Source organism: Ambystoma mexicanum, chromosome 3p (genome assembly GCF_040938575.1).
Source record: "Ambystoma mexicanum isolate Mex_15411 chromosome 3p, UKY_AmexF1_1, whole genome shotgun sequence".
Classification (NCBI taxonomy): Eukaryota; Metazoa; Chordata; class Amphibia; order Caudata; family Ambystomatidae; genus Ambystoma; species Ambystoma mexicanum.
Window position 1 is genome coordinate 1,181,882,723 of NC_090925.1, and position 23,056 is coordinate 1,181,905,778.

Sequence of the window (23,056 nt, forward strand, 5' to 3'; positions counted from 1 at the left end):
AAGAGGCAAACTTGTCTGGCTCCCTCGGGAGTGTGCCCTGTGGAATTAAAGGAAATATGTGTAATATAACTGTTGCATGGACAGGTCTTCATGTGTGGTGTTGGCATCAAATTATACAGTGCCCAAATATGTCTTATGAGGGTAACCTCACAGCTTGTGTGAGTCATAATGATATTACTTCACCGTTCTCTGTGGTCGTGTTTTGAATACGGGAATGGCACTGCACAGGGTTGTGTAAGTCATGGGATTATAGCTGGACAGCTCATTGTCTAGAAAACAGTACTACCCCAGGAAGTGTTGGTGTTGTTTACAGGGTCGGACTGGCCCCATCGGCCAATCGGCCCCTGGCCGATAGGAAATCATGTGTGGAGGCCAGGGGGCCGGTTTTTGGCCATGCCTGGGGCTGGTATTCTTTTGAATATTTGTTTTAATTAAATTGTTTTATTGATATAGGTGTCACACAACTGTCTGCAGTGCAGCCGCCCGCAGCCTCTGGGGCCGCAGTGTGCAGTCAGAGTCAGTGTGTGCCTGGCTGCGGCCCGGATCGCGCGGGCTGCAGCATTAAATTGATCCCATTCCCATCCCATTCCCCTTGCCTGGGGCGGGCCAAGCCAACAGGACGTCGTCCGCAGATCAACTGCCGCACTCTGGCTGGGGGAGGGGGCGGCTGAGCTGGGGCATAGGGGCAGCATACAAATCATCAAAGCAAGGTAACTGTTACCTTGCTTTGATGATTGGAATTTTGCATGCATGATGTGATGTATGCATCATAAATTCTGATGCATGCATCAGGCAGCATGCATGGAAATTAGAGGGGCGGGGGAGGAAGGTGCCGCCACTCCAGGGGGCTGGGGGCTGGGGCCGCTCTGCGCTGCTCGAGCCTGCTCACTCAAGTGAGTGAGAGTCTCAGAGAGACAGTGTGCAATTTGCAAAATGAACTAACAGCCGGGCCAGCACTAGGCAGGCTGCTGGAGCCTGGAGGCTGACTGCAGGGCAGGGCTGGGCGGGGCGGGGCCTGGCTGGGCCCAGCGGTGCACACATTAAGGTGCTTTTGACTTTGCAGAAAGCAGCTAATTTGTTGCACTTTTGCAAAGTTGAAAAGCAACTTGTGCCTGCCTGGGGGCCGCCAGAAAAACCGGCGGACCATTGGGCCAATGAAAATGCGGCTGCAGGCAGCAGCCAACGAGACTCTGTGCCGCCACCAGCCTCACGTGACTGACTATATTTTCCCTGGGCCTCTGACCCGGTCTACAGTACTTACTATTCAGACAAACAGGTCGGACTGGACTGGGGCTGCAAAGAGAGGAGCTCACAGACTAACAGTGACACCAGGAGGACGAGGGCCGTGGGGGTGTCGGAGAACACCATACTGTAGTGTCCAGGAGTCAGGAGGAGAAGGACCACAGTAGCAGCCACTCCAGCAGTAGCAGCAAGCTGAGGCCTGGGGCCCAGGGCACACAGGCAGCCAGCCAGCCAGCCAGCCTAGCCAGCCGGCCCGGGCGGCCCCCCACAGCCCAGGCAACAGCCACCTAGTAGTACCCTCCCACACAGCCACAGGCGCACGCCACAGCTACCTAGCAGCGGAGACGGAGAGAGATGGCCCTGAGCTGAGGTAAGACTCTAAGCTACCATGCAATATGTATACATGGACGATGTAAGATAACTCAGTGGAATGAGTTTGTGCCATTCTTATCTCTTATACATGCAAAAAAATGCCCCATTCTAGTTAGATGCCAGTCCTGGTTTTAATTTTGCATTCTGGGACTTGTACTACAGGGTGGAAATTCGGGACTACAAATCCCAGAATGCAAAGTTATACCTGGGACTGGACTAGGTTCTACCGACTGGCATCAGTGCATGGGGCATTTTGGCATGTATGTTGCGTTCAATTTGTAGGCTTCTTGATCAAACTCAGTCTTTCTCCCGCCGGGGTGGAGAAACGTGCACAGTGGAGTGAGAAGGATTATTTACTCTTCAAGAAACAATTCCTTTTTAAGCGTGTACTGTGCAAATGATTTTTATTGCACACGCGTGAGATTCCGCCCAGCACTTTTCATGAGCCCATAATTCACTGTTAAAAAGCAAGTTCACCCAGGAAGGCAACAGGTGAGAGTGGCCGAGCACCGCCATAAAATACCTTAAAGCCGCTAGTCAGAGGATGTTGCTCGGTGGAATTAGACTGAGAAGGGAAAGTCGGCCCGAAAAGAGGCTTGTCACAACTATGTTCAAGTTTTCACACAGTGCTCCAAAATCTCCACTTCCTGGCTTCCCCGGGCTGAACGATGGGAAGTGGGGGTGCGGAGGTGGGGGGCAGGAGCCTTGAAGGAGGTTGGCCTTCATTTATTAATCTAGTGAAAAAGCATGCATTTCTTTCCCTCACCCTCTATCTATTTATCTGTCTGTCTTTGGTTGTCTATCTATATGATATACATATGCCTATGGGAGAATCCAACTTGTATGTGATGTTAGGTATTTTTTTCAAATGTATACCCTTCATGTTTCAATTTACATTGTCTCCAGGGGTTCTGGCGGATCTGAAGGAGAGGGGTGGGCGGGGGTGGGGGAGGGTGTGGGACATGCCAAATTCCTTTGGTGTTGGACCTGGATCTTTTGGAACATTCAAGATTCTTTAAAACATATAAACGTGTTGTTCACATCACTGTCAACCCCCAGGGCATCCAAATGACACAATGGCAGAGCAGATGTTGCAATTCTCCAGAGCAACGAAACTCATTTTAAACACTAGCACACTCCTGTGAGAGCTTTAACCAGCAGAATCATCTTAGCAGTACTTCAGTGGCTGGGTATTACCAGCTTCCTATAGATAAGTACTTTGAAAAGTGACGCAGAGCGAGCTCTTGGTGGAACACTTGTAAATGCTGCTCAACCTGAAGGGGAAATCTGCACACGCTGCACCCAACACATTGCTGACTCCACCCCACCCCTGCCGGCCTTTCAGAGCTACCAACCCGCCATGTTATCCCAGTGGCTAGCTCTTCCTTACATCAGGGTGGCAACATGCCCTGTGTGTCACCCGAATAACATTTTAGACATGACTAAGTTGTGACTAATCCAATGTACATTTGTATAAACTTGCAGTTCTGTACTTATGGGAACAATTAAACTACAAGTCCCACCATTCACCGGGCTGTTGGTTTAAAATGCAACTATGGTGGCCATTTGACGACTTAGCCCAGATGACTTCTTAAAGTTTCTGCCCGCGTCGAGGTGTCAGTGAATGACTATGCCCCAGCCCTAGCAGACTTACAGGAGCAGCAGCCTACTGTGTACATAAGGACTTGTGACAGGGCTCCGCTAAGAGCTTAGCAGGGTGTTTGGCTGCAAAGCAGCAGCTCCTAGGGGCTTCTTTGCGGCGCTACTAATCTGCTGCTAAAAAGAATATGAATATGTAACCTAAATGGGCAGACATCCCCTGGCACCTTTTCACGAACAGGGCACAGAAGAAGGCAGACATTTCAGGTAGGGTACACACCTGCCATACTTTAATAAGGTTCAATTTAATCTGGCTCAAGCACACCATGGCTTCTTTTTCTCAGGTACCTGTTTACAGCCTGGGCCCTGCCAGGGAAGGGCCAGAAAGATCGTCAAACCTGGACTTCAAGAGACTTTCATTGCATGTATGAGGTAACTAGTGCTGAGAGTATGGATTGTCCTGTGAGTGTGCTGCCTGCTTTCCCTGTTTTGCCAAACTATGAAGCTTGAAAAGAGATGCACGTAGGCTTGACATGCGGCCACATTTGCACCAGACCTGCAGATGAACTTAACTGGTCTGCTGTTAAATCTCAGTTACCAGTTAAATGGTATCCATTACAGAATAATTGCTCATTTTACTATAGCCGATATCATAGCTCAGTGGGTTGAGCGCTAGCTGCTGTGATGTGTGTGTGATCTGCGGGTTGCAGGTTTGAATCCCAGCAAGGCCATCTCAGCCTTTCATTCTTCTGAGGTTGATAAATGAATACCAACACAGGTTGGGTGATATTGTATGCATATTTGTTCTATAAAAAAGAGCTTAAGCATAAGTGCTATACAATAACATATTATTATTTGGCCTTGGATGTCTGCTTGCATTCACAGTAATTTGACAATATGGATCTAAACACACAGATATTAATGATACATATGGTGATCCATTGTTGTATGAAATGAATATCAATTAGTGAAATCATAACCATATTAGTCTACTTTTGATGCCACTTCCTGTTTCGTCAAGGAGTGAAAGGTCGTGTTTCATTAATGGCACTGATACTGTAGAAACATCTGTGTTTGCGCAGTGAGAAGCGGGGTAGGCAATTCACGGATGATGGTTTAAGGGCCACTTTTTTTGAGGCGCGGCGTGGGCCACTTTTTTTGAGGCACGGGGTGGGCCACGTTTTTGAGGCACAGGGTGGGCCACTTTTTTTTGGGTGTCCGGGCCTATTTCTTGTCCCAGTCCGACCCTGGTTGTTTATTCTGTTTCAGTGTTTGTGTCGTAGAGATTTGAGATAGAGATAAGTGGTTATTTCGTCAGGGATGTGTTTCCCTAAAATGTCACTGTGGGGAAAGCTGTTGTACATCAAAAACACATGAGACAATAATGCCAGTGTGTGTTGGTTCAGGATAATAAGACTTTGAGGCCTTCAGTGATGCATTTCTGTCATTATTAGAGTGGGTGTGTTGAACAATGCACTAGAGAAAGGAGATTCAAATTCCTTATACTTTCCTGTTAGGTTAGCCATGAATGCCATGTTGTTCATACAAAGTAACCTGGTGTAAAGGTCAGCTGTCATTATTACAGGTGCTTTTTATAATTCAGACCCGGAAGGTCCATACAATAGCTCTGTACTGTGGGGGGCATTTACACTTGGAGGGACATGTGCAAGTCCCGTGTCTTGGTAGATTCAGTCAGTGAGTGACACATTCAATTCGGTCAGCTGGAGAAATCAATGCTCAAATAAATGCAGATCAATGTCAAACATAGATTGTCATAATAATGAGTCGCATACTGTATAAATAAAATACTTGCAAAAGCTCAACATAGAACAGCACCTAGATACAAGATTTCTATGTGTGCCATATAGAAGATGGGGGAAGGAAAGTCCAGCGCTGACTGATTGTTCCTTGAAAACACCTGTTGAATAAGCCATGTTGGCCAAACAACACATGCCACAATACCACCCAGTAGCCATCACTGGTTCACCATGTGGTTAATGCCACCTGAGCAAGGCTTTGTGGAAATGAACCTTAACGTAGGTGCATGCCGGTAGCTCCAGAAAAATGACTTTGGGCCTCATTACACGGAAGGCGGTAGGGGATTACCGGCACCGGTAAGGGACCGGTGCCGGTAATCCCCTACCGCCCTACTACGAGGTCCCTTAGCGGGTCCTTACCTTAACGCCTGATTTTTCCAGGCATTAAGGACAGGACCCGTTGAGGGACTTCAGTGCTTGCGGGCCCATTATAAGCTCCTTCCCCATTCGGAATGGTTCCCGGAATGGGGACTTACCGGTCCCGCAAAGGTCGGAGTAGACCGGTAAGTTCCTATTCCGGGAACCCGGACTGCAACGGCAGTAAGGGGGTATGAGGCCCTTTGTCTTACAGAGCAACTCTATTTCATAGATACACTCTGCACCCCAAGACAGACATTCCTAAAACCTGCAGAAAACAGCATAGTAGTTTCACCGTTATAGGGGAACATGGATGTAGAATAGTTCGACAGTTTTCTGGTTTGTATAGTGGAGCATGGAAGCAAACTCTAGCAAAGGTATGGTCAGTTTAAAAATACTTGGGGTTGGGGGACGCTGCAACTTGAAATGTGAAAGTGGAATAAGCCAGTTGAGGCAAGTCACACATGCTTCAGTGCCACCCAGTAGGTATCACTGGAAGTTGACCTCCAGTTTACAGTGACCTGAGGAAAGGATCATGGGTATGCAAATTAGCCTTTAGCGCCAGCCACATGTTTTCGTCTTACAGTGCAGTGCTATTATGTACATCACTTCTTCGAAACAAGAAGCACAGTTTTCAAGGCTACAAAGTTCTGACATTGACAGAAGACTGCCTTCGTCACAGTGGGAGAATCTGGGGACGTTTCATAACGAGATCAATTACTCTATGAAAGTGGGTCCTATAACATGGAAATGCACCAAAATTGGATCAGATTGTTTTCTTTTTTGGAGACTTAAGGACCAGCAATGTGCAAACAAAGTATTTGCTTCGGAAAATAATCTCTAGAGATCCCATAGTGCCAAGTCAAGAAGTACAGGGCCATCTGTATATAGTTGTGACTCAGAGACTGAACGCAAACAAAAAAAAAAACAGGGATCCCCTAGAAAATGTAGTAAGGGGTTCTGGAGACTTCTACCACCATGAAAAACATAAATACCTTGTCGTGAGCAGTTCTTCACTGACTTCACTGACTAGTCAGGTTCCTCTTCACCCCCCCCCCCCCCAACCACCACAAACACACAACACAAAAGCTGTTGGGGTGTTCCATACACTGCAATGGGCATTATATTTCCACTGCATCATCCAAGAGTATTAGTCAGCCGCTTTTGAACAACCCCCCCAGCCCCTTCCTATTATCTAAACAAGATGTTTCCCATGATTGCACACTATAAATAACTGTGTGCACATGTCTGCTTGGGTACTACATGTGCATGTGCTCTGACTCCTCGTTTTCCTTTCAACATCTGGGGACATTTAGTGGAATTTGTGTTTGAGAAATAGAGTCACAATTTGCAGTTGAACATTTCGAATATGAACTCTTGCACTTCTTGAATGAGCTTAAGACATCCCTGCTCTTTGGAGACATTGATTGGTAGTAGAACATTTCCTTGGATATACATCCTGGCATTTCTCCATTCTCCGAGGAAACTCACTGGGTTCCAGTTTCGATGCAACGCTCTCAGAGTGCCCTGTGCCTCACATGCTTGAACCAGTTCAACTCACTCTTTCATCTGTGGCAAGTCGATCAATTGACATTCATTTAGTTTACAATCACATCACCTGTCATTTACAGTGATCTATAACAAAAAAGGCATTGTTGTATTTGTTTTCTTCGTGTTATGTTATGTGACACTTGCAGGGGGCTCGGGTACAAGGTCAGATGATATTACACTTGACTATTCAATTGACGCTGGGTGCTTACAACTGCAGCTCTGGGTCGTTGGAACATGATTGAAGTTTGTTCCTACAAACACTGCACATATGTACAGAACTAACAGCATGACCCACATCACATGGTATGGTGTATGTAGCCTAAGAAAACTTAACGTGAGCAGCTATTGCATACCACAGCATGACACAGCATGACACAGCATAACAAATCATGACATAGTAAAGAAGCATAGCATACCGAAGCTTACCGAAACAGGCGTAGCACAATGTGTTATTGTATAGTATACACACATAGTGCAGCATAGCGAGGCCTAGCAACTTGCTATAGTTTAATACCATGGCCGTAATTAAATGTAACAAATAAACAACTATGCATATTAAAGCATCACAGCATAACATAGTATAACCGCACAGGATTAACGCATAACTGTGCGTTTAACAGTAAGGAAATGCATGCACGCTGGGTAGGTGCATCAAGGATAAATGACACATGTGTTTATGTAGTAAGGAAGACTGTGTGGGAGGGTGTGTGTGTGTGTGTGTGTGCGTGTGTGTGTGTGTGTGTGTAATTCAACCACCCGTGTACGGAGAGTTTGCTCGCAAGGGCTTTTTGGTTTTTTAATAATTAAAAGGAATGATGGGAGACCAAACGCCGAGGACTGTGTGAGACCATTCCACACACAGCCCACCTGCTTACCGCACAAAACGCATTGTCACATGTACTCCGGGAAAACACAGCCTACAGGCGCCGTCTTCCCCTGTCATATCCAGCTGGAATGTGACAGCCTTGGGTACATCAAAGCATTTCAAGGAGGGGGAAGGCACATCTTCCTCCAGCATGGGCAGCCTTATTTAAGTATCAAAGGCCCCATGGATCTGCTTTACTTTGTCCTCTGGCTGGTGGCAATGAAGGGGCTTGTTGGCTGGAATAGACAACAGGAAAGACGGGGCTAACACCCCTTTGCTATGCAATGTGTCAACTTGAAGCTAGCTCCCACCCCTCTGTATGAAAGGCAGTGAAATGCATGTGTGGGTGGGTCCACTATTTACCATTGGCAAACCCCTGCAGAGCTGAGCCCTTTCAGAGGGGTGAAGTATGCGGTTTGGGGGAGACAGGAAGTCAGCCCCCAGCACAAACTTAAAGGGAACCCTGCACTTTAATGCAGAGTCACAAATGGCTCAGTTAACCAAAGAGACACTTACAACATACAGGGAGATGGGTGGGACTTAAGCATATGTTGTCACCCCTTTGTCTTTCATGTTGCAGAGAAATCTGATCCTTGCCTCATGCCTAACCGAAGATTGTTGTTGGGGACCAAAGATTGGTTCACTAATCCTGCGCCAATCACTGGGGCCCATTTGGCTTTAAAGGTGGGCTCAACCCCTCAGTTAGCAGATCATCTGAAGACCTTGAAAGGAATAAGAAGAAGGACTCATTTGGACCTGAGCTGAAGGTACAGTCAACCTTATATCTTATGCCAGTGAAGAAAGGCCAGGAGTTCCAAGAGGGAACCAAGATCCCTCCCCTAAACATCTACCAGGGAACAGAGGGAGATACCTGAATCAGCGGACGCGTACAGCAACTCCAAAAACTGTACTCAGCCAGCACAATACGTGCCCTGCTAGGTTCTGCCAGCAAGCTTCCTAGGTGGAAAGTGCTCCAAAGTATCTGAACTAAGTACAAGGTGTTGCCTGCAATCACTCTCCTGAGCTTTGGGCCATCCGCCTTGAAAGGACACAAGCCCTGCAAAGAAGCTAGGAGGAGTGCCACACAAGCATCACACAGCATCCTTCTTTTGAGCACATTTTCGAGACAGTCGAGTCCTCGAATCGCATCCGGCTGCACTCCTGACTTTTGTCACGCTGCATCCGAGACAACTCGACCAACATTCCAGACCTGCCAACAAGCACAGAGACAACGATTCTTGGCCCCGAGCCACCACGCCGGACAGCCTGCAGACGTCTGTCCAGCCTCAGTTGCCAAACTGCCTGCCACCTAGTACCCACAGCTGTCTCCTGCCACTAACTCTGTCTCAAGGGCTGCGAAGCACCCTAGAACCGCCTTAACGCTGTCAAGCACCAAGGACTTCTTCAGCACCAGGTACATTGTGTTTCTGCCCCCCTGGTCCTTCTCCGAAGGCCCCTAGTTACAGTTACAACACTTTTCCCCCTCGGTGCTGGAACCAAATAACCTTGAACTGTAAGACTTATTTCTTTACCAACCAGCCTCCTGTTAGTTTCCAGAGTGCATCCCTTTTCCTTTGTGAAACTGTCTGTCCTCTGTGTTCCTTTACAGGGTGGTCATATTTGCTGTGTGACAGAACTGTCTGTTGTAGTCATAATAAAGTAGATATTTTTATACAATATTGACTGGACAGTCCCTTTTATCATTGGGTAATAATTGTATTTTCGCTGTGTTGCAACTAACCAATGATCCACAACATTGCGGAGATAAGCCTGCTGTTCCGTCCACTTTACCAAAATTGGAAAAGGAGGACTTATAATTCACTTGTATTACAATCTTTTCGGATCTCTTCTGGGGTATTAGAGGTGTAGGGTTGATTGATGGTTAGAAACCGATATTCATCCTCGGACCACTGGTGCCCCGGAAAATGATTCATCACAGTGTCAATGCGTGTAACTTTATTTAACTTAAAATCCCTTTAATTGTGCAATGTTTGGTGCTACTCCGCTGCTTCACTCCTCAGAGTGTTCTGACATGAGCTGTATTATTTTTTGCTTCCCTTCCATTAGTTATCTTATTGAGAGATACAAGATATGCCTACAAATTGCTTCTAATCCCCACATCCTTCATTCAATATATGCAGCATGAAAATATTCACACAGGAATGTGCCGGGAAACCACCAACATGTAAACACGGTCAGGGAGACTGTACAGGTAGACTGTGCTGTAGACCCCTGTGACAAAGTCAATTACTCCATCATTGCCTGGATGTAACTCATTGGTAAGTGTCAAGTCAGTAAGGGCTTGGAAAGCAATGCTTACTTTGGATGTTGAGGCCATGGGCTTCCAATCCAATCACCAGGGGTAGAATTCCGTAACTTCAAATGCATGCTCTGGTTGCTCAAGTACATGTCTGATGCACATATGCATGATGTTTATGTTACTGGTTTCCCTTTTCTAATCAACCAGTTCTGTGATAAAATGACTACTGCTCTTCATGAGTGCAGGGACGAGTAGTGGCTTCTAAACTCCTAGTCAGCTCTGCACTACTACTAAACCAGCAATTATCCCAACCATAAAGGTGAACATGCACAGCATGAGTAGTACACCTCCTTCAGGTGGCGTGGGCTGGGGGCATGCTACACTATCCAAGAGGGGTCTGAGCCAGCAAGAAAGCATCCAAACAACAGTACATTGCTATCAAAATAAAAGGAATGTCCAGTGAAGGATCTATACAATAAAGGAGTCTTTAATTAAAGAAAAATACAAACACACTATTAAAAACACCAGAAATCCACCCCTGTAAATAAATACACAGGATCTCAGATAATTGTGTGAAAGGGTCACCCTGCCTATGAAGACAGGCACATGTAGGCAATAGCCTTAGTAGCAAAGTTCAAGTTCAAATGCATCTTTACAAACATTTATGGAATGGGGGTAATGAGTACTGTCTTAATTGTCACTAGTGCCCTTAAAATTAGGCAAAGGGGACAGACTATCTATGGTGCACCCTATGGTACAGCTTTAAATCTTCACGGAACTAGATAGTGTCGAGCCAGACTTTTCTGTACTTTCTTCAGGATTGATTCAGTGTTGGGACAGTTGAGTCGATTTGTTGGGAGGCTAACACTGTGCACTTCAACAAGTGACAATCGGTTCAAGACTGGAAGAAAGCTTGGAAATAGGTGATTTGTATAAAGCTGGCAGTTTGATGGCTCGAGAGTACCTCAACACATTTATTCAAATTTAGTGATAAGCCAGTTCGGCTGGGTCCAACTCCACAATGCGGTTCAATAGCAACAGTCATATCAAAGGCAGTGGAGGAAAGGCAGGCAGGCAAGGTCAAGTCAAGTGCTTGAAGCAGAATGAACCAGCTGTGGAATGTTAAATGTGGGCCCAATGGGTCTTGTAGTGGCTCAAAAATAACTGAACAGCGATCAAGTTTGCTCAAACACATTTGAAGCTGGAAGCAGGACCCAAAGCTTCTCCTTTTGATCCTGGATTGTTGTGGGACTCAGAGGAAAGTCAATTTTATCCTTTGCTCTTACAAGCCAGGATTGCTGCCAGAGACCACTTGTGGGAGTGCCTCCTAAAGTCGCTAATCCCTGGTATCATAGTTTCAGCAGCAGGCATGATTTCCAGCACAGATTAAGTCAAATGTTCACCTGAAGTTTGTGGGGGACAGTCATGTTCCTTTATTGGACATCCTCACATTCACCCCAATGTTAGGGGACTTTGTGCACACTGCACACTAATATCTCAGTAAGAATCCTGTAACATCCATCTTCTTAATTCCAAAGATGATTTGGGTAATGAGATTGCACTCCCTTGTCTAGTAGTTTTGCCACAGCATATTAGTTTGTTCTAAGCCTTTGTAAGAAGCTAGGCCTAACTACTATAATGTATCTTGCCTTTGATGTGAGCCCCCTGAGTGCTTTGCTTGCAGGAATTGGGGAGAGGGGCTGGAAGGAAATTTTGCCTAGGTATTTAAAAGACTGCAGGGACCTTCCCCTGGGTCCAGCTCCTCTCCTGAGTTTCCCTGTATTTCTCCCTTCCTCTGTGTACTTGAGATAAAAAATACTTCAGTCCTTCCATATTATGTGGCAGGGATCTGTTTGTCTGTGCCGTGCTATAGGCACGTTCTGTCCTCAGGGGATTGGGGTCAGGACTCCCCAGAGAGAGAACAAAAAAGTCATACAGGGCTGGGACTGATGTTTTTGGGTAAAACTGCCAGCTCCAGATAGTAAAACACACACGCACTACCAACCGTAGGCGTCACAGAAAACCAGTAGCAATGTAAAATTGTATTTATGTCTTAGACCGCTATATCAAAAAGGATATAGCTTTACATTTTTGTTAAACCAAGCTGTCACCAGGCCTTGGAGAAACACATTTATATATTATTGCATTTTTGGATGTATGCTTTTAAAGCCTATGGCATGTATGAATTAATTTGGATTCCAGCAGGCTGTTGTCAGGAATGCACATGTTACTCTGCGGTTCCAATGTTGCCAAACTATGCAGCAGCTGACTGTGGATCAGAGGCCAGATCCATGGCAAGAGAACATGTGTACTCTACTTTTTCAGCCGATTAGCACCAGTAACTTTATATTGTTAACAACTGCAATAGCTGCTTAATAATAACATGCCTGCACCTGACCTGACATGCAGCTTAATAAATGCACTTTCTATGAGACAGTTGCTGTAACAATAATGTCTGTTTTGTGCGATATGGTGACTGTTCATACTTTTAGTTTGTTATCTGGGCTCATGGGTTGTGCACTTTTATACTCCACCATAAATTGTTTTTACTCTTCATATTTATCTTTCAATCTTGATAGAGGAGGGCCACAAGATTGGTGCAACTGAGCAGGTGAAGGCCACAAAGAGCCTCGGAAGCCATTTGAGATGGAAACATTCTAATGCATTATTTCCCAGTGTTAACTTACTGGTTTTAAAGGCTGTGATGTTGTCTGAGATGAGACAGAATGAAGTGCAGTGCTCAAAATATCGATCCTCATAAATGCATCTTCAGAACTGTACTGTGTGTCAGGAGCAGCATGTGCTGCCTTCTTCTGCCTTGACTTGTAGCTGGCAATAGTGGGTAGTTGTCTTGAGAAGTGTGGTGCAGGTAAATGAGCCACCCACCAGAGTCCAGCTCACTCTGTGCTATGTCCACATTCAATTTAACACCCCACATTTCCCCTATAGAAAGGGGAACCGTAGGCGTCACAGAAAACCAGTAGCAATGTAAAATTGTATTTATGTCTTAGACCGCTATATCAAAAAGGATATAGCTTTACATTTTTGTTAAACCAAGCTGTCACCAGGCCTTGGAGAAACACATTTATATATTATTGCATTTTTGGATGTATGCTTTTAAAGCCTATGGCATGTATGAATTAATTTCGATTCCAGCAGGCTGTTGTCAGGAATGCACATGTTACTCTGCGGTTCCAATGTTGCCAAACTATGCAGCAGCTGACTGTGGATCAGAGGCCAGATCCATGGCAAGAGAACATGTGTACTCTACTTTTTCAGCCGATTAGCACCAGTAACTTTATATTGTTAACAACTGCAATAGCTGCTTAATAATAACATGCCTGCACCTGACCTGACATGCAGCTTAATAAATGCACTTTCTATGAGACAGTTGCTGTAACAATAATGTCTGTTTTGTGCGATATGGTGACTGTTCATACTTTTAGTTTGTTATCTGGGCTCATGGGTTGTGCACTTTTATACTCCACCATAAATTGTTTTTACTCTTCATATTTATCTTTCAATCTTGATAGAGGAGGGCCACAAGATTGGTGCAACTGAGCAGGTGAAGGCCACAAAGAGCCTCGGAAGCCATTTGAGATGGAAACATTCTAATGCATTATTTCCCAGTGTTAACTTACTGGTTTTAAAGGCTGTGATGTTGTCTGAGATGAGACAGAATGAAGTGCAGTGCTCAAAATATCGATCCTCATAAATGCATCTTCAGAACTGTACTGTGTGTCAGGAGCAGCATGTGCTGCCTTCTTCTGCCTTGACTTGTAGCTGGCAATAGTGGGTAGTTGTCTTGAGAAGTGTGGTGCAGGTAAATGAGCCACCCACCAGAGTCCAGCTCACTCTGTGCTATGTCCACATTCAATTTAACACCCCACATTTCCCCTATAGAAAGTTGGTTTGGAGAGGTCTGCTAGTAGAATATCTCTCAAACCAAGGGTGATATCAAGCCCAGTCCATTGAGAGTATGGGCCTCATTACAAGGTTGCCAGTACAGGAAAAAGAGCCTGTAATTCTGTTGCTGCCACTTTTCCTGTACTTCCAAATTATAATTTTGGGAGATTTACTGCCGGCAGAATAACTGCACTAATTCCACCAGTGATGAATCTGCCAAAAATACTGACAGAGTCCTATGGGCTCTAAAATTGGGGTCTTGCCACCACTTGTCCCATCGTAACTCCACAAGGCAAACTGAGGAAAATTGTGTCATAGAAAAATAATTAGTCCAGGAATGTGTCATTTTGGCCAAGGAATTGTTGTGGGCAATATGGTGGGCCATTTACCAGCCTTGGCCTTTATTCCAAGCTTGAGGGAGACCTGATCCCTATAACAGTTTCCTGATCATGACAGAACCCAAGCCCGGACTATGTTGGAATACAGTGAAGACACTCTTAGATCATCTGCCTTCTATCTATCATCCCCTCTATCCCCACCATTTCAGAGACACCAGACTCATGCATCGATTTCAGGTGATGTTAAACTGAGGCACCTTTATTCACTGGCTTACAAGTCAAAGAAAGGCAGCATCCTAAACCTAACGGGACCCACCTGATTTACCTGACGCGAACTGCAGACCCTGTACTTTATAGTGAACTCATCACCTGACCATGGCACTACCTGAACATCTTCTGCTAGGCCCTCTGGCCCTCTTATCCCACCTCCACCAAAAACAATGAATCCATTGATGCCCTGTAAGTCCATGCTCTATATCAACTTCATCTTATAACGCAATATGTTGACTTCTGGTCTCCATGTGCATGGTGAGTTCTGGTCACTTATGAGAGGCAGTTACATCCTCGCCAACTTGTAATAGTTTGTTCTGCTGCACGTGAGCCTTCGTAGTTGCCCATTTTACCATGACCGGATAGGGGCCTGTAGTCCACGTATTACTGCACATGCTTGACTATTTCCATTGTCCAAATAAGAATTGTCAAATAGAAAATAAGGAGTAGGAAGCCCTAAGAAAGTCTGCTGCAAGAAAGAAATGTGAAGGAAATTTGGTGATATATGAAGTCACAGAGGCGTGAACACATTTTTTTAATCAATGATCAAAAGCCCATCTGAAAGAGAAATGTCCTTTCTGATTCCCTTCCTTAAAATATCTATGTATTTTATTTTTCAATTTCTCACACCCATTTGCCCTCTTCATTCTCTGTGGAATTTGTTGCAGCACAGTGAACATTGTGCACAGGCCAACGAGGAAAAATACATCAAGGTCCTACAATGGGGAGACATGTTCATCATTGAAACAACAAGCCACCTTCCTATCTCCAAGAGAGACTGGACAGGGTGGAGGAACACCATACAACTGGGTCAGCTAGCGAACCCTACGCACATTTGGTAAGGTCACTTGCCACACCTTCATGATGCTGTGGCGCTCAGGGCTTTCCTTGGCATCCTGCCCCATGGCTGCTGTGGAGGGTGGCTGATGTGCCACCACGTCACTCCGCCCTGCTGGCATGCCCAGCTTCTGTGTCTACAGACATGTTTCCCTGTCCACCGGGGCATCTTTTGCTGGGCTTTCATTTGAGAATGCACTTTTGATGGGGGTTGACTCACCTCCTGCTTCCTGGCTGCTCGCACCCGCCTCTGCCATGCTGACTCCCTCAATTCCTTCCCTGTCCAGCACAGTGCTACACTTTTCCTCCCAGGCGGTGAGGAAATGTGGCTCCACAGTGCCTCATCCAGTCGCCAGGGAATCCTAGTGGTGTTGGGAGATCAGTAGCCACACCGTGAGCCTCAGGTTGTTCTACCGCTTGCAGCAGTCCTCTCCATCCCGGGGTACACTTGCCACTGCTGTCACCTTCTGGCTGATAGCATGCCAGATGGCTGTCCTGAACTGGCCAGTGTTCTTCTGTTGTCGACTGCCATATAGTTTGTCACATTGGGCAATGTCCTTATCCGTGAGGACCACCAGCTCCCCCTCACAAAATTTTGGTTTGCAGAGACGATGTTCTCCACCTTGCCTCTGATCCTCACCTGGGAAATTGTGTTTTTTAAAAGGACTGCTGCAATGCTTCCCGTTCCGGCGATGATGCAATTTCTGCCAGCAGTAATAGCGCCAGGATCAAAGGCGGTAGCACCATTATTTGCTGGTTTTTCAGCAGTAACCCTTATTTTGGCACAGTTTCCACCGGTCGTGTTCACGCCTGGTTGTGATGCGGTGCTAATACTGCCACATGACCAGGCATCAACGCTATTTCTGATCCGCGGAAATTTGGACAGATTACCGCCTAACTTGTGATGAGGCCCATAGTATTTAAGCTCCAAGTCTACTTGGTGTTGTGTGTACTATATCGATGATCAATGCTGCCTATTTTAAAAAATATTCACATAAGTGTGCAATGTGAAAAGATAGGCAGATATACATAGATAGTATCTTAAACTTGGTAAGGGGTTTGCGAGTCAAGTGTGTGTTTGCTTTCGTGTCCTGTAACGTGATGAACCTTGGCCTCAAAAACTGATCATGAGCCCAATGGGCGAATCTGGAGTTGCACATTGGATTCTGGATGTCTGGTGTGCATGCAGGCGTTTAACTGAAGAACTAAAGATTAATTTGTCATGACTTCTGGTATACGATTCTTAGCAAATATGCAACGGGAACATTAGTTGTTTATCAAGAAGATAAAACATACATTAACTATACTTGGTGGGTGCACAAGTTGCTTCTTTTTCCTTTAGTGTATTGTAATAGCTTGTGACTTTCTTTATCAAAAATATAGGGGAGAAAGTAGCAATTACCATAATCTATACAGCTTTTGCAAGCCACTGTGGAGTTTCAGCGCCAGGCCACGTTCCATTATAATGACACTGAACTCCAAAGTGACCTGCAAAATCTTTTTCAGATACAATAGGGGGTATTGTGTTCCTTTTAATGCATGGCCTTTCTGCTATCCCTCTAATGTCTGTTCTCCTCCTTATTCTAATGCAAGAGATTTTGCAGTTGTAGATTCATATATCTAATGTAAAATCTGTTTGAAGGACAAAAAATGAAGACTAGCATGGAACTTAATGTGCTCCAAAAATATTCTACGCAGTTTAATGCAATGCATTCACTGTCCGTTTTATGGTTTAAAATAAGTGATAAAACACAGATAGATTGTCCTCAATGAATTGCTGTCATGTGTCATAGAAGAACATAATCTGACAATCGAATTACAACTTTAATGAGGAGCTCTATTGGCAACTGGAATTCTGCTCTGTGCGTGTTTTGAATAATAGGCATTGTGATGTCACAGACATCTGTAATATGGTATTACAGTTGTTTAATTATGTTTTCTTATTACAATTCAGTAGTCAGGTGACTGCTATATTGTAATAAGGACATTCCTTACAAGCAATGACACACTACTGAAGTGTGTCATGTATTATACAGTTTTGTTTAGGTCTGAACACGACATTGCAGTGCAATGCATTTGATGATGAAGATGATGAGTAGTATATGAGCAAGAACAATTAAATGACACACAAACATATTTTACAGACCCGTCTGCAAGCTGGACAAGGATATGGTAGCACATTAAACTGCATCCTTACAATATACCGGAATGAACATGTGAGTATATTGTGCTGTTGAATGTATCTATCTCTTATATATATAAAAGGGACATTTGTGGATGTGTGTGTGTGTGTGTTTGAAATGTTCAGCATACCTCCCAACATGCTACAAACCTGAAATTTGACATGTGTGTCGGTCCTGTGGTGTAGACAATGTAAACATTCTTATATATAAATGTTTCACATTTTTGTAAGCTTTAATTAAGTGGTCTGCAATGCCTGTGTATGTGTGTGTCTGTTGGAAAATGTTCCGCATAAGTCCCAACATTCTATAAACCTGAAAAGTTGCATGTGGGTAGGTTCTATTGTGTAGAAAATGTAAAAAGTATAAAATATGAATGTACCTTAGTGTTTTTTTTTTTTTTTAGGATTTACTGTGCGAAGCACGGGTACAACTGCAAGTAGTACACATTTTTTGAGTAAAACTAATATGTGACTTTTGTAAATGCAAGCAAGCACTTTGATGAGCTCCATTATTGGTAAAAATATAGCTGTTGTGTTAGTTTAATATGGCTCCAAACAATAGACTGTTTTTATTTTATTTGTATTGCTTATAGCACAGATCTAGCACTAGAGTAGCGGATTGCTTGCAATTTACAAGAGGAGCGTGCCGGCATTGTGATTGACATTTTATACAGTAGCTCAGAGGGAAAGCAGGACTTGTATTCGTTCAGCATGTATTTTTGAAAGTTACATTGTTTTTTGCATTTTACAGAACTGGAGGGTGGTGAGGGCATTTTGACTTCATCAGGATTGAGTTCCAGATGGTTGGAGGGGGTGTGGGCGGAGGCAGGTGAAGGGCCACTTGCTAGCCTTTTCCTTGCTAGCCTTCTTTTTATGGGCTAGACATTTTCAGTTTTTTGCTATGTGAGGTACAGAGTTTAGCTGCCAAGAATGTTGGTGTTCCATTTGAGACTACTTGTATATGATATCTGCAGTTTTGAATATAATCCTGTTGGGGAGAGGTAGCCAGTGAAACTTGCACAGCGTTTGAGAGATATGGTCATATTGTTGAGCACCTGCAATGAGGCAGGCTGTGGTGTGGTAGGCTGCCCAGAGAGAGACCAAGTGTGCTGCTTATGCCCAGTAAGGAGGGTGTTTTCCCTTTTGATGTTTGAGATCATGAGGGATTGGACCGCTGCCCGGGAGCAGAGGGTGATGAAGGGTTTGATTTTGCAGAGTGTTGCGATCTCTAGCCTCATGGTTTGCATCTTTTTGACCATGTGCTTTTGAAAGAAAAGGTATGAAGCCAAGGTATTTTTTCTGAGGTTGTCAGCTGAGGGGAGAATACCTCCAGGCTCGTGTCGTCCAGCAATTATTGCACAAGTTGTTGTTTGGTGGGGGGACTGATGAGGATGAATTTGGTCGTGTTGTGCTTCAATTTAAGTTAGGTATTTGACATACATGTTCGGTTGGTATCCTGGAATTTGCAGAGGTGAGTGCTGTCCTGGGGGCCACTGACATTTAGGAACACCTGAGTGTCATGAGCATACTGATGTATGGCTATGCTTGAGTAATTTAGGAGAGTTCCGAAGGGTTCCATGTATAGATTGAAGATCATTGGGGAAATTAAAGCACCGTGTGGGACCCTACACGCAATTAAGAGTCAGTTGGAAATGAATGAGCCCAATCGTACAGCTTGGTGACTGCCACATAGGTAGAAAAGGAACCATTTTAGAACAGTTCCAGAGAAAGCCATTCTGACAGGGAGGTGAGAGGGTAGTGTCAGCAGGTTAACTGTTTGAAAGGAAAGTGGTCTAAGGGGACTATGAGTCATGACTCACCTATATCTGTTAGCTCTGTGCATCAACCACCATAGTGCTCTATTTGAGGAAGAATCAGGCTGGTAATCATGGATCAAGTCAATCTGGTCAAGTTTGTGAAGTAGTTGGGTTTCAACTCTTTTCTCAATAAGCTTCTTGTTGAATGGGAGGATTGTGGTAGGTCTGTAGCTGGCTAGATCCACTGGGTCAAGTGAGGGCTTTTTGAAAAGGGGTCATATGAGACTTATCTTCAATGTGTCTGGGAATACACCTTCACTGAGGAGACATTCGCAATACAGATGAGTGTGATGAGCAGTGTGCCAGTGAGTTGTTTAATGAGGGAGGCAGGAAAGAAGTCATCAGTGTAGGAGGTGGGTCTACAGAAAGTGAGTGTGTCTGAGAGATGCGTTCAGGAGAGGAGGGTAAAGCTGCTCTAGGAGGGCAATGCCAGGGGGCTGGATAGAGGGGCTCAGTCTTGTTTTAATGCATCAGTGAGCCCTCTGATCTTAAACATTTTGTTAAAGAAAAATGTGTTGATTCTGTCACATTTCTCTTGTGAATCTAGCACCTTGGGGACAGATTTGGACTTGAAGGAGTGTCTGGCTACTTTGAATAAGGCTTTGCTCCTGTTTGAGGCAGTCTCAATGGAGGATGTGCACTAAGTCAACTTAGCTTTGGTGATTATGTGTCCGCATTGGGTGCACAGGAATGTAAGGAATAGGAGATCCTCTGGGCTGCAATCCTGGAAAGCTCAGGTGTGTACCACAGTGTAGACAGTTTGATTTTGGTTTGAGTATAATTTAGAAGTGTGTGGTTGTCCACTAGTTCTTTGGCAAAGTGGTAACATATATCACGAGTGCTGAGGCATTTCCTGTTCTGGGAAATGTTGTGAATGTTGTCTTTAGCGTATCTAGTGGGGAATTCTTGAAGATGCTCTGCTTAATCACAAGGCATTTACCTGGCCTTTGTGGTGCAGAGTGTGTGTGATATGAAAAGGTGGTTTGCTGCATGGTCATTCCAGTCGAGGGGGAGTGAGTTCCACCACAAAAGGAGTAGGGAGGAGATGAAGATGATCTTGGCATCTGGCCTTTGACATGTATGAGGGAGAGTATGATCTATTTAAAGCCCTTGGAGTCAGTCAGAGAAAATAGGAGGTACTATAGGTTTTTTGCTGGTTGGGACTCAGGGATTTTGAATTATCCAAGGAAGATGTTTTTGGAGTAAGAGACTCTTGCCAAGGAGAAACAAAGTCCTGTAAATAAGGTAGTGTGTACTTGAGTTGTTGCTTTTGATAGGAAACCGCTGTGATAGGAATTCAAAGGAGCTGTGTGCTGGGATTAGGATTACTGTGCATGGCCAGCCTATCTTATGGAAGACTGCCACTGCACCTCCAGTTTTTGCCATGCAGTCAGTATTTTGGATACGGCAGCTTTGGGGTACGAAGACATCAAAGATGTTGATGGAGAAGGATGCAACCATGTTTCGGTAATGAAAAGAGCATACAGATCAATGTTGCCTATGAGGTCTGTGATGTGCCTTTCTGGGTGTTAGCCATCATAAGCGGGTAGACATGAATAACAGGCATGTGTTAGTGAGGTTGTATGAGGGATATTGATGGGTTTTGCTAGGGTATATCTGCTTTGGGCGCTTTCCTTTCAGATCACTGGAGAGGACAAGAGCAGGTTTTTGCAATAGAAAACCCATGGTTATGTTGACCTGGTGTAAGGCAGGCAGAGTAACTGGCACTTCCCAGACTCAAAGAGAACCAAACAGGGATTGCCCATTTATTCAATTGCCATTTGTTTCATTTGCCTTTTGCTTCATATGCCCTTTTCCCTGTTTGCTTTTTTCTTCATCTTCCCTTTTCCCCACCTGTCCTCTGCTTCATCTGCTCCTTTCTTTCTCTGACTTTTTCAGGGCAAACAGGGATTGTTCATTTCTTCCTCTGCATTTTTCTTCATCTGCCTTTTTCTTCAGAAGCCTGGGTGAGAGACACCCTGTGATCAAACAGTTAAGAAGGGAAAGGAATGGGCCATTGTGATGGGGGGGGTTTGGTCACATTACCTAGATGCACATGCACAGGCTCACCAACTATAAAAGAAAATATGGTGGAAGATCACCTTAAGTTGGGAAAAAAGTGACAAAGCAAGAAGGCACCCACAGAGTAGCAGTGATTGACAGGAGGGTGGTTCTTGAGTCACGTGGCCTAGATCCACTTGAACAAGCTTACTAACTGCAAAAGAAAAGTGTCTCGAAGCTGTTTAAGTAGGGAAATGAAAAGAGCAAAACAAGAAGGCCCCTAAAGATTCGAAGCAATTGACAAGGGGCTGGGGGGTCTCTGGTCAGGAAACCTGTTCCACTTGTACAAGCTCATCAACTGCAAAAGAAAAGAGGCTGTAAGGCTGTTTAAGATGGGAAAAAGAGTAACAAAAAAAGAAGCCACTAAATAAGTTAGCAGTGATTGCCAAGTGAGTGAGGCTTATGTTGTGGGACCTAGATACACTTTCACCAGCTCGCCAATTACAAAGGAAAATAATTGGGGAAGCTGCCTAAGTTGTGAAATAAAAACATGGCAAAACCAAAAGGTACTAACTGCTTAGAAGTGAGTGACAGGCTGGTGGAGCTAAGATCATGTAACCTGGACCCCTTCCAACAGCTCACGAATTGCAAAAACGAGGCTGGAAGGCTGCTTAAGTAGGGAAATAAGAATACGCCAAAAGATTAGCAGTGATTGACAGATGGGTAAAGTTTAGTTCAAGTGACCTGATCCATTTACTCCATCTCACCATCTGCAAAAAGAAAGACACTGAGAGACTGCTAAAGAGGCAAAACAAGAATGTTTCAAAAGATTAGTATTGGTTGAAACGTGGCTGGGCTTTAGGCCCTGTGATCTAGATCTGCTTGCACCAGCTCACCAAATACTTAAATAGGGAAACACCAACATTAAAACATGAAGGGACCAAAAGGTTAGCAGTGGTTGAGAGTTGTATGGGGCTTAGGTCGCATGACCTAAATCTACTTGCACCAGCTCACCAACTGTAAATATAAAAAAGAGGATGAAAGTCTACTGAGGAAGGGAAGCAATGAGTGGCAAAATGTGAGTAACCAAAAAGATCAGCCATGATTGACAGGTGGTGGAGCTAATGTCATGTAACGTAGATTCACATACACCAGCTCACCAACTGCAAAAGAATAGAGCCAGCAAAGCTGTCTTAGAAGCGGAAAACAAACAGTTGCAAAACAAGAAAGAACCAAATGATTAGCAGCAATTAAAGTTGGGTGGGGCTTAGGTTATATTACCTAGCCAGCCACTTGCAACTACTTAGAGAATGCAAAAGAGAAGAGGTTGGTAGGCTGCTTACGTAGGGTGAAAAAAGCTGCAAAGCAAGAAGGCACCAAATGACTAGTGGGACAAGAGAGCGGTGTTTGCAGCAAATTAGACCCCTCCTGGGTCTTTCTACTCTGCCAGTGACTTGTGGCCAGGCCCCTAGGATTCAAAGGACCATCCCCGGCCGTGCATCGGTGAAGCCCGCGGTGGGGCAATGGCGCAGTGTTTGGCGCCGCAGGTGTTCGGCGCAGGGGTGAGAGGCCCCATTGGATGACTTCTGGTCTCTTGAATGGAAGGTTAATACACCTGAGGAGAGAGGTGAGAACTATGCAT

General features: G+C 44.8%; 1 protein-coding gene across 8 annotated transcripts in view; it reads left to right on the top strand.

The window, feature by feature from the left end:
• The window catches only part of SLC25A48 (solute carrier family 25 member 48), a 317,472-nt gene that overhangs the window by 68,313 nt on the left and 226,103 nt on the right, over positions 1-23,056 (top strand). For 6 of the 8 annotated variants that reach the window (XR_011304518.1, XR_011304520.1, XR_011304519.1 and 3 more), the window contains exons 3-4: positions 17,559-17,630; positions 18,001-18,021. Coding sequence is in view for 5 of the 8 variants with exons in the window: in XM_069652593.1 (XP_069508694.1) it covers positions 17,559-17,630; positions 18,001-18,021 (93 nt within the window). In the remaining 3 variants the exon portion in view is untranslated. The remainder of the gene's footprint in view (positions 1-17,558; positions 17,631-18,000; positions 18,022-23,056) is intronic. The other 2 variants (XM_069652597.1, XM_069652596.1) reach the window with 1 other exon arrangement.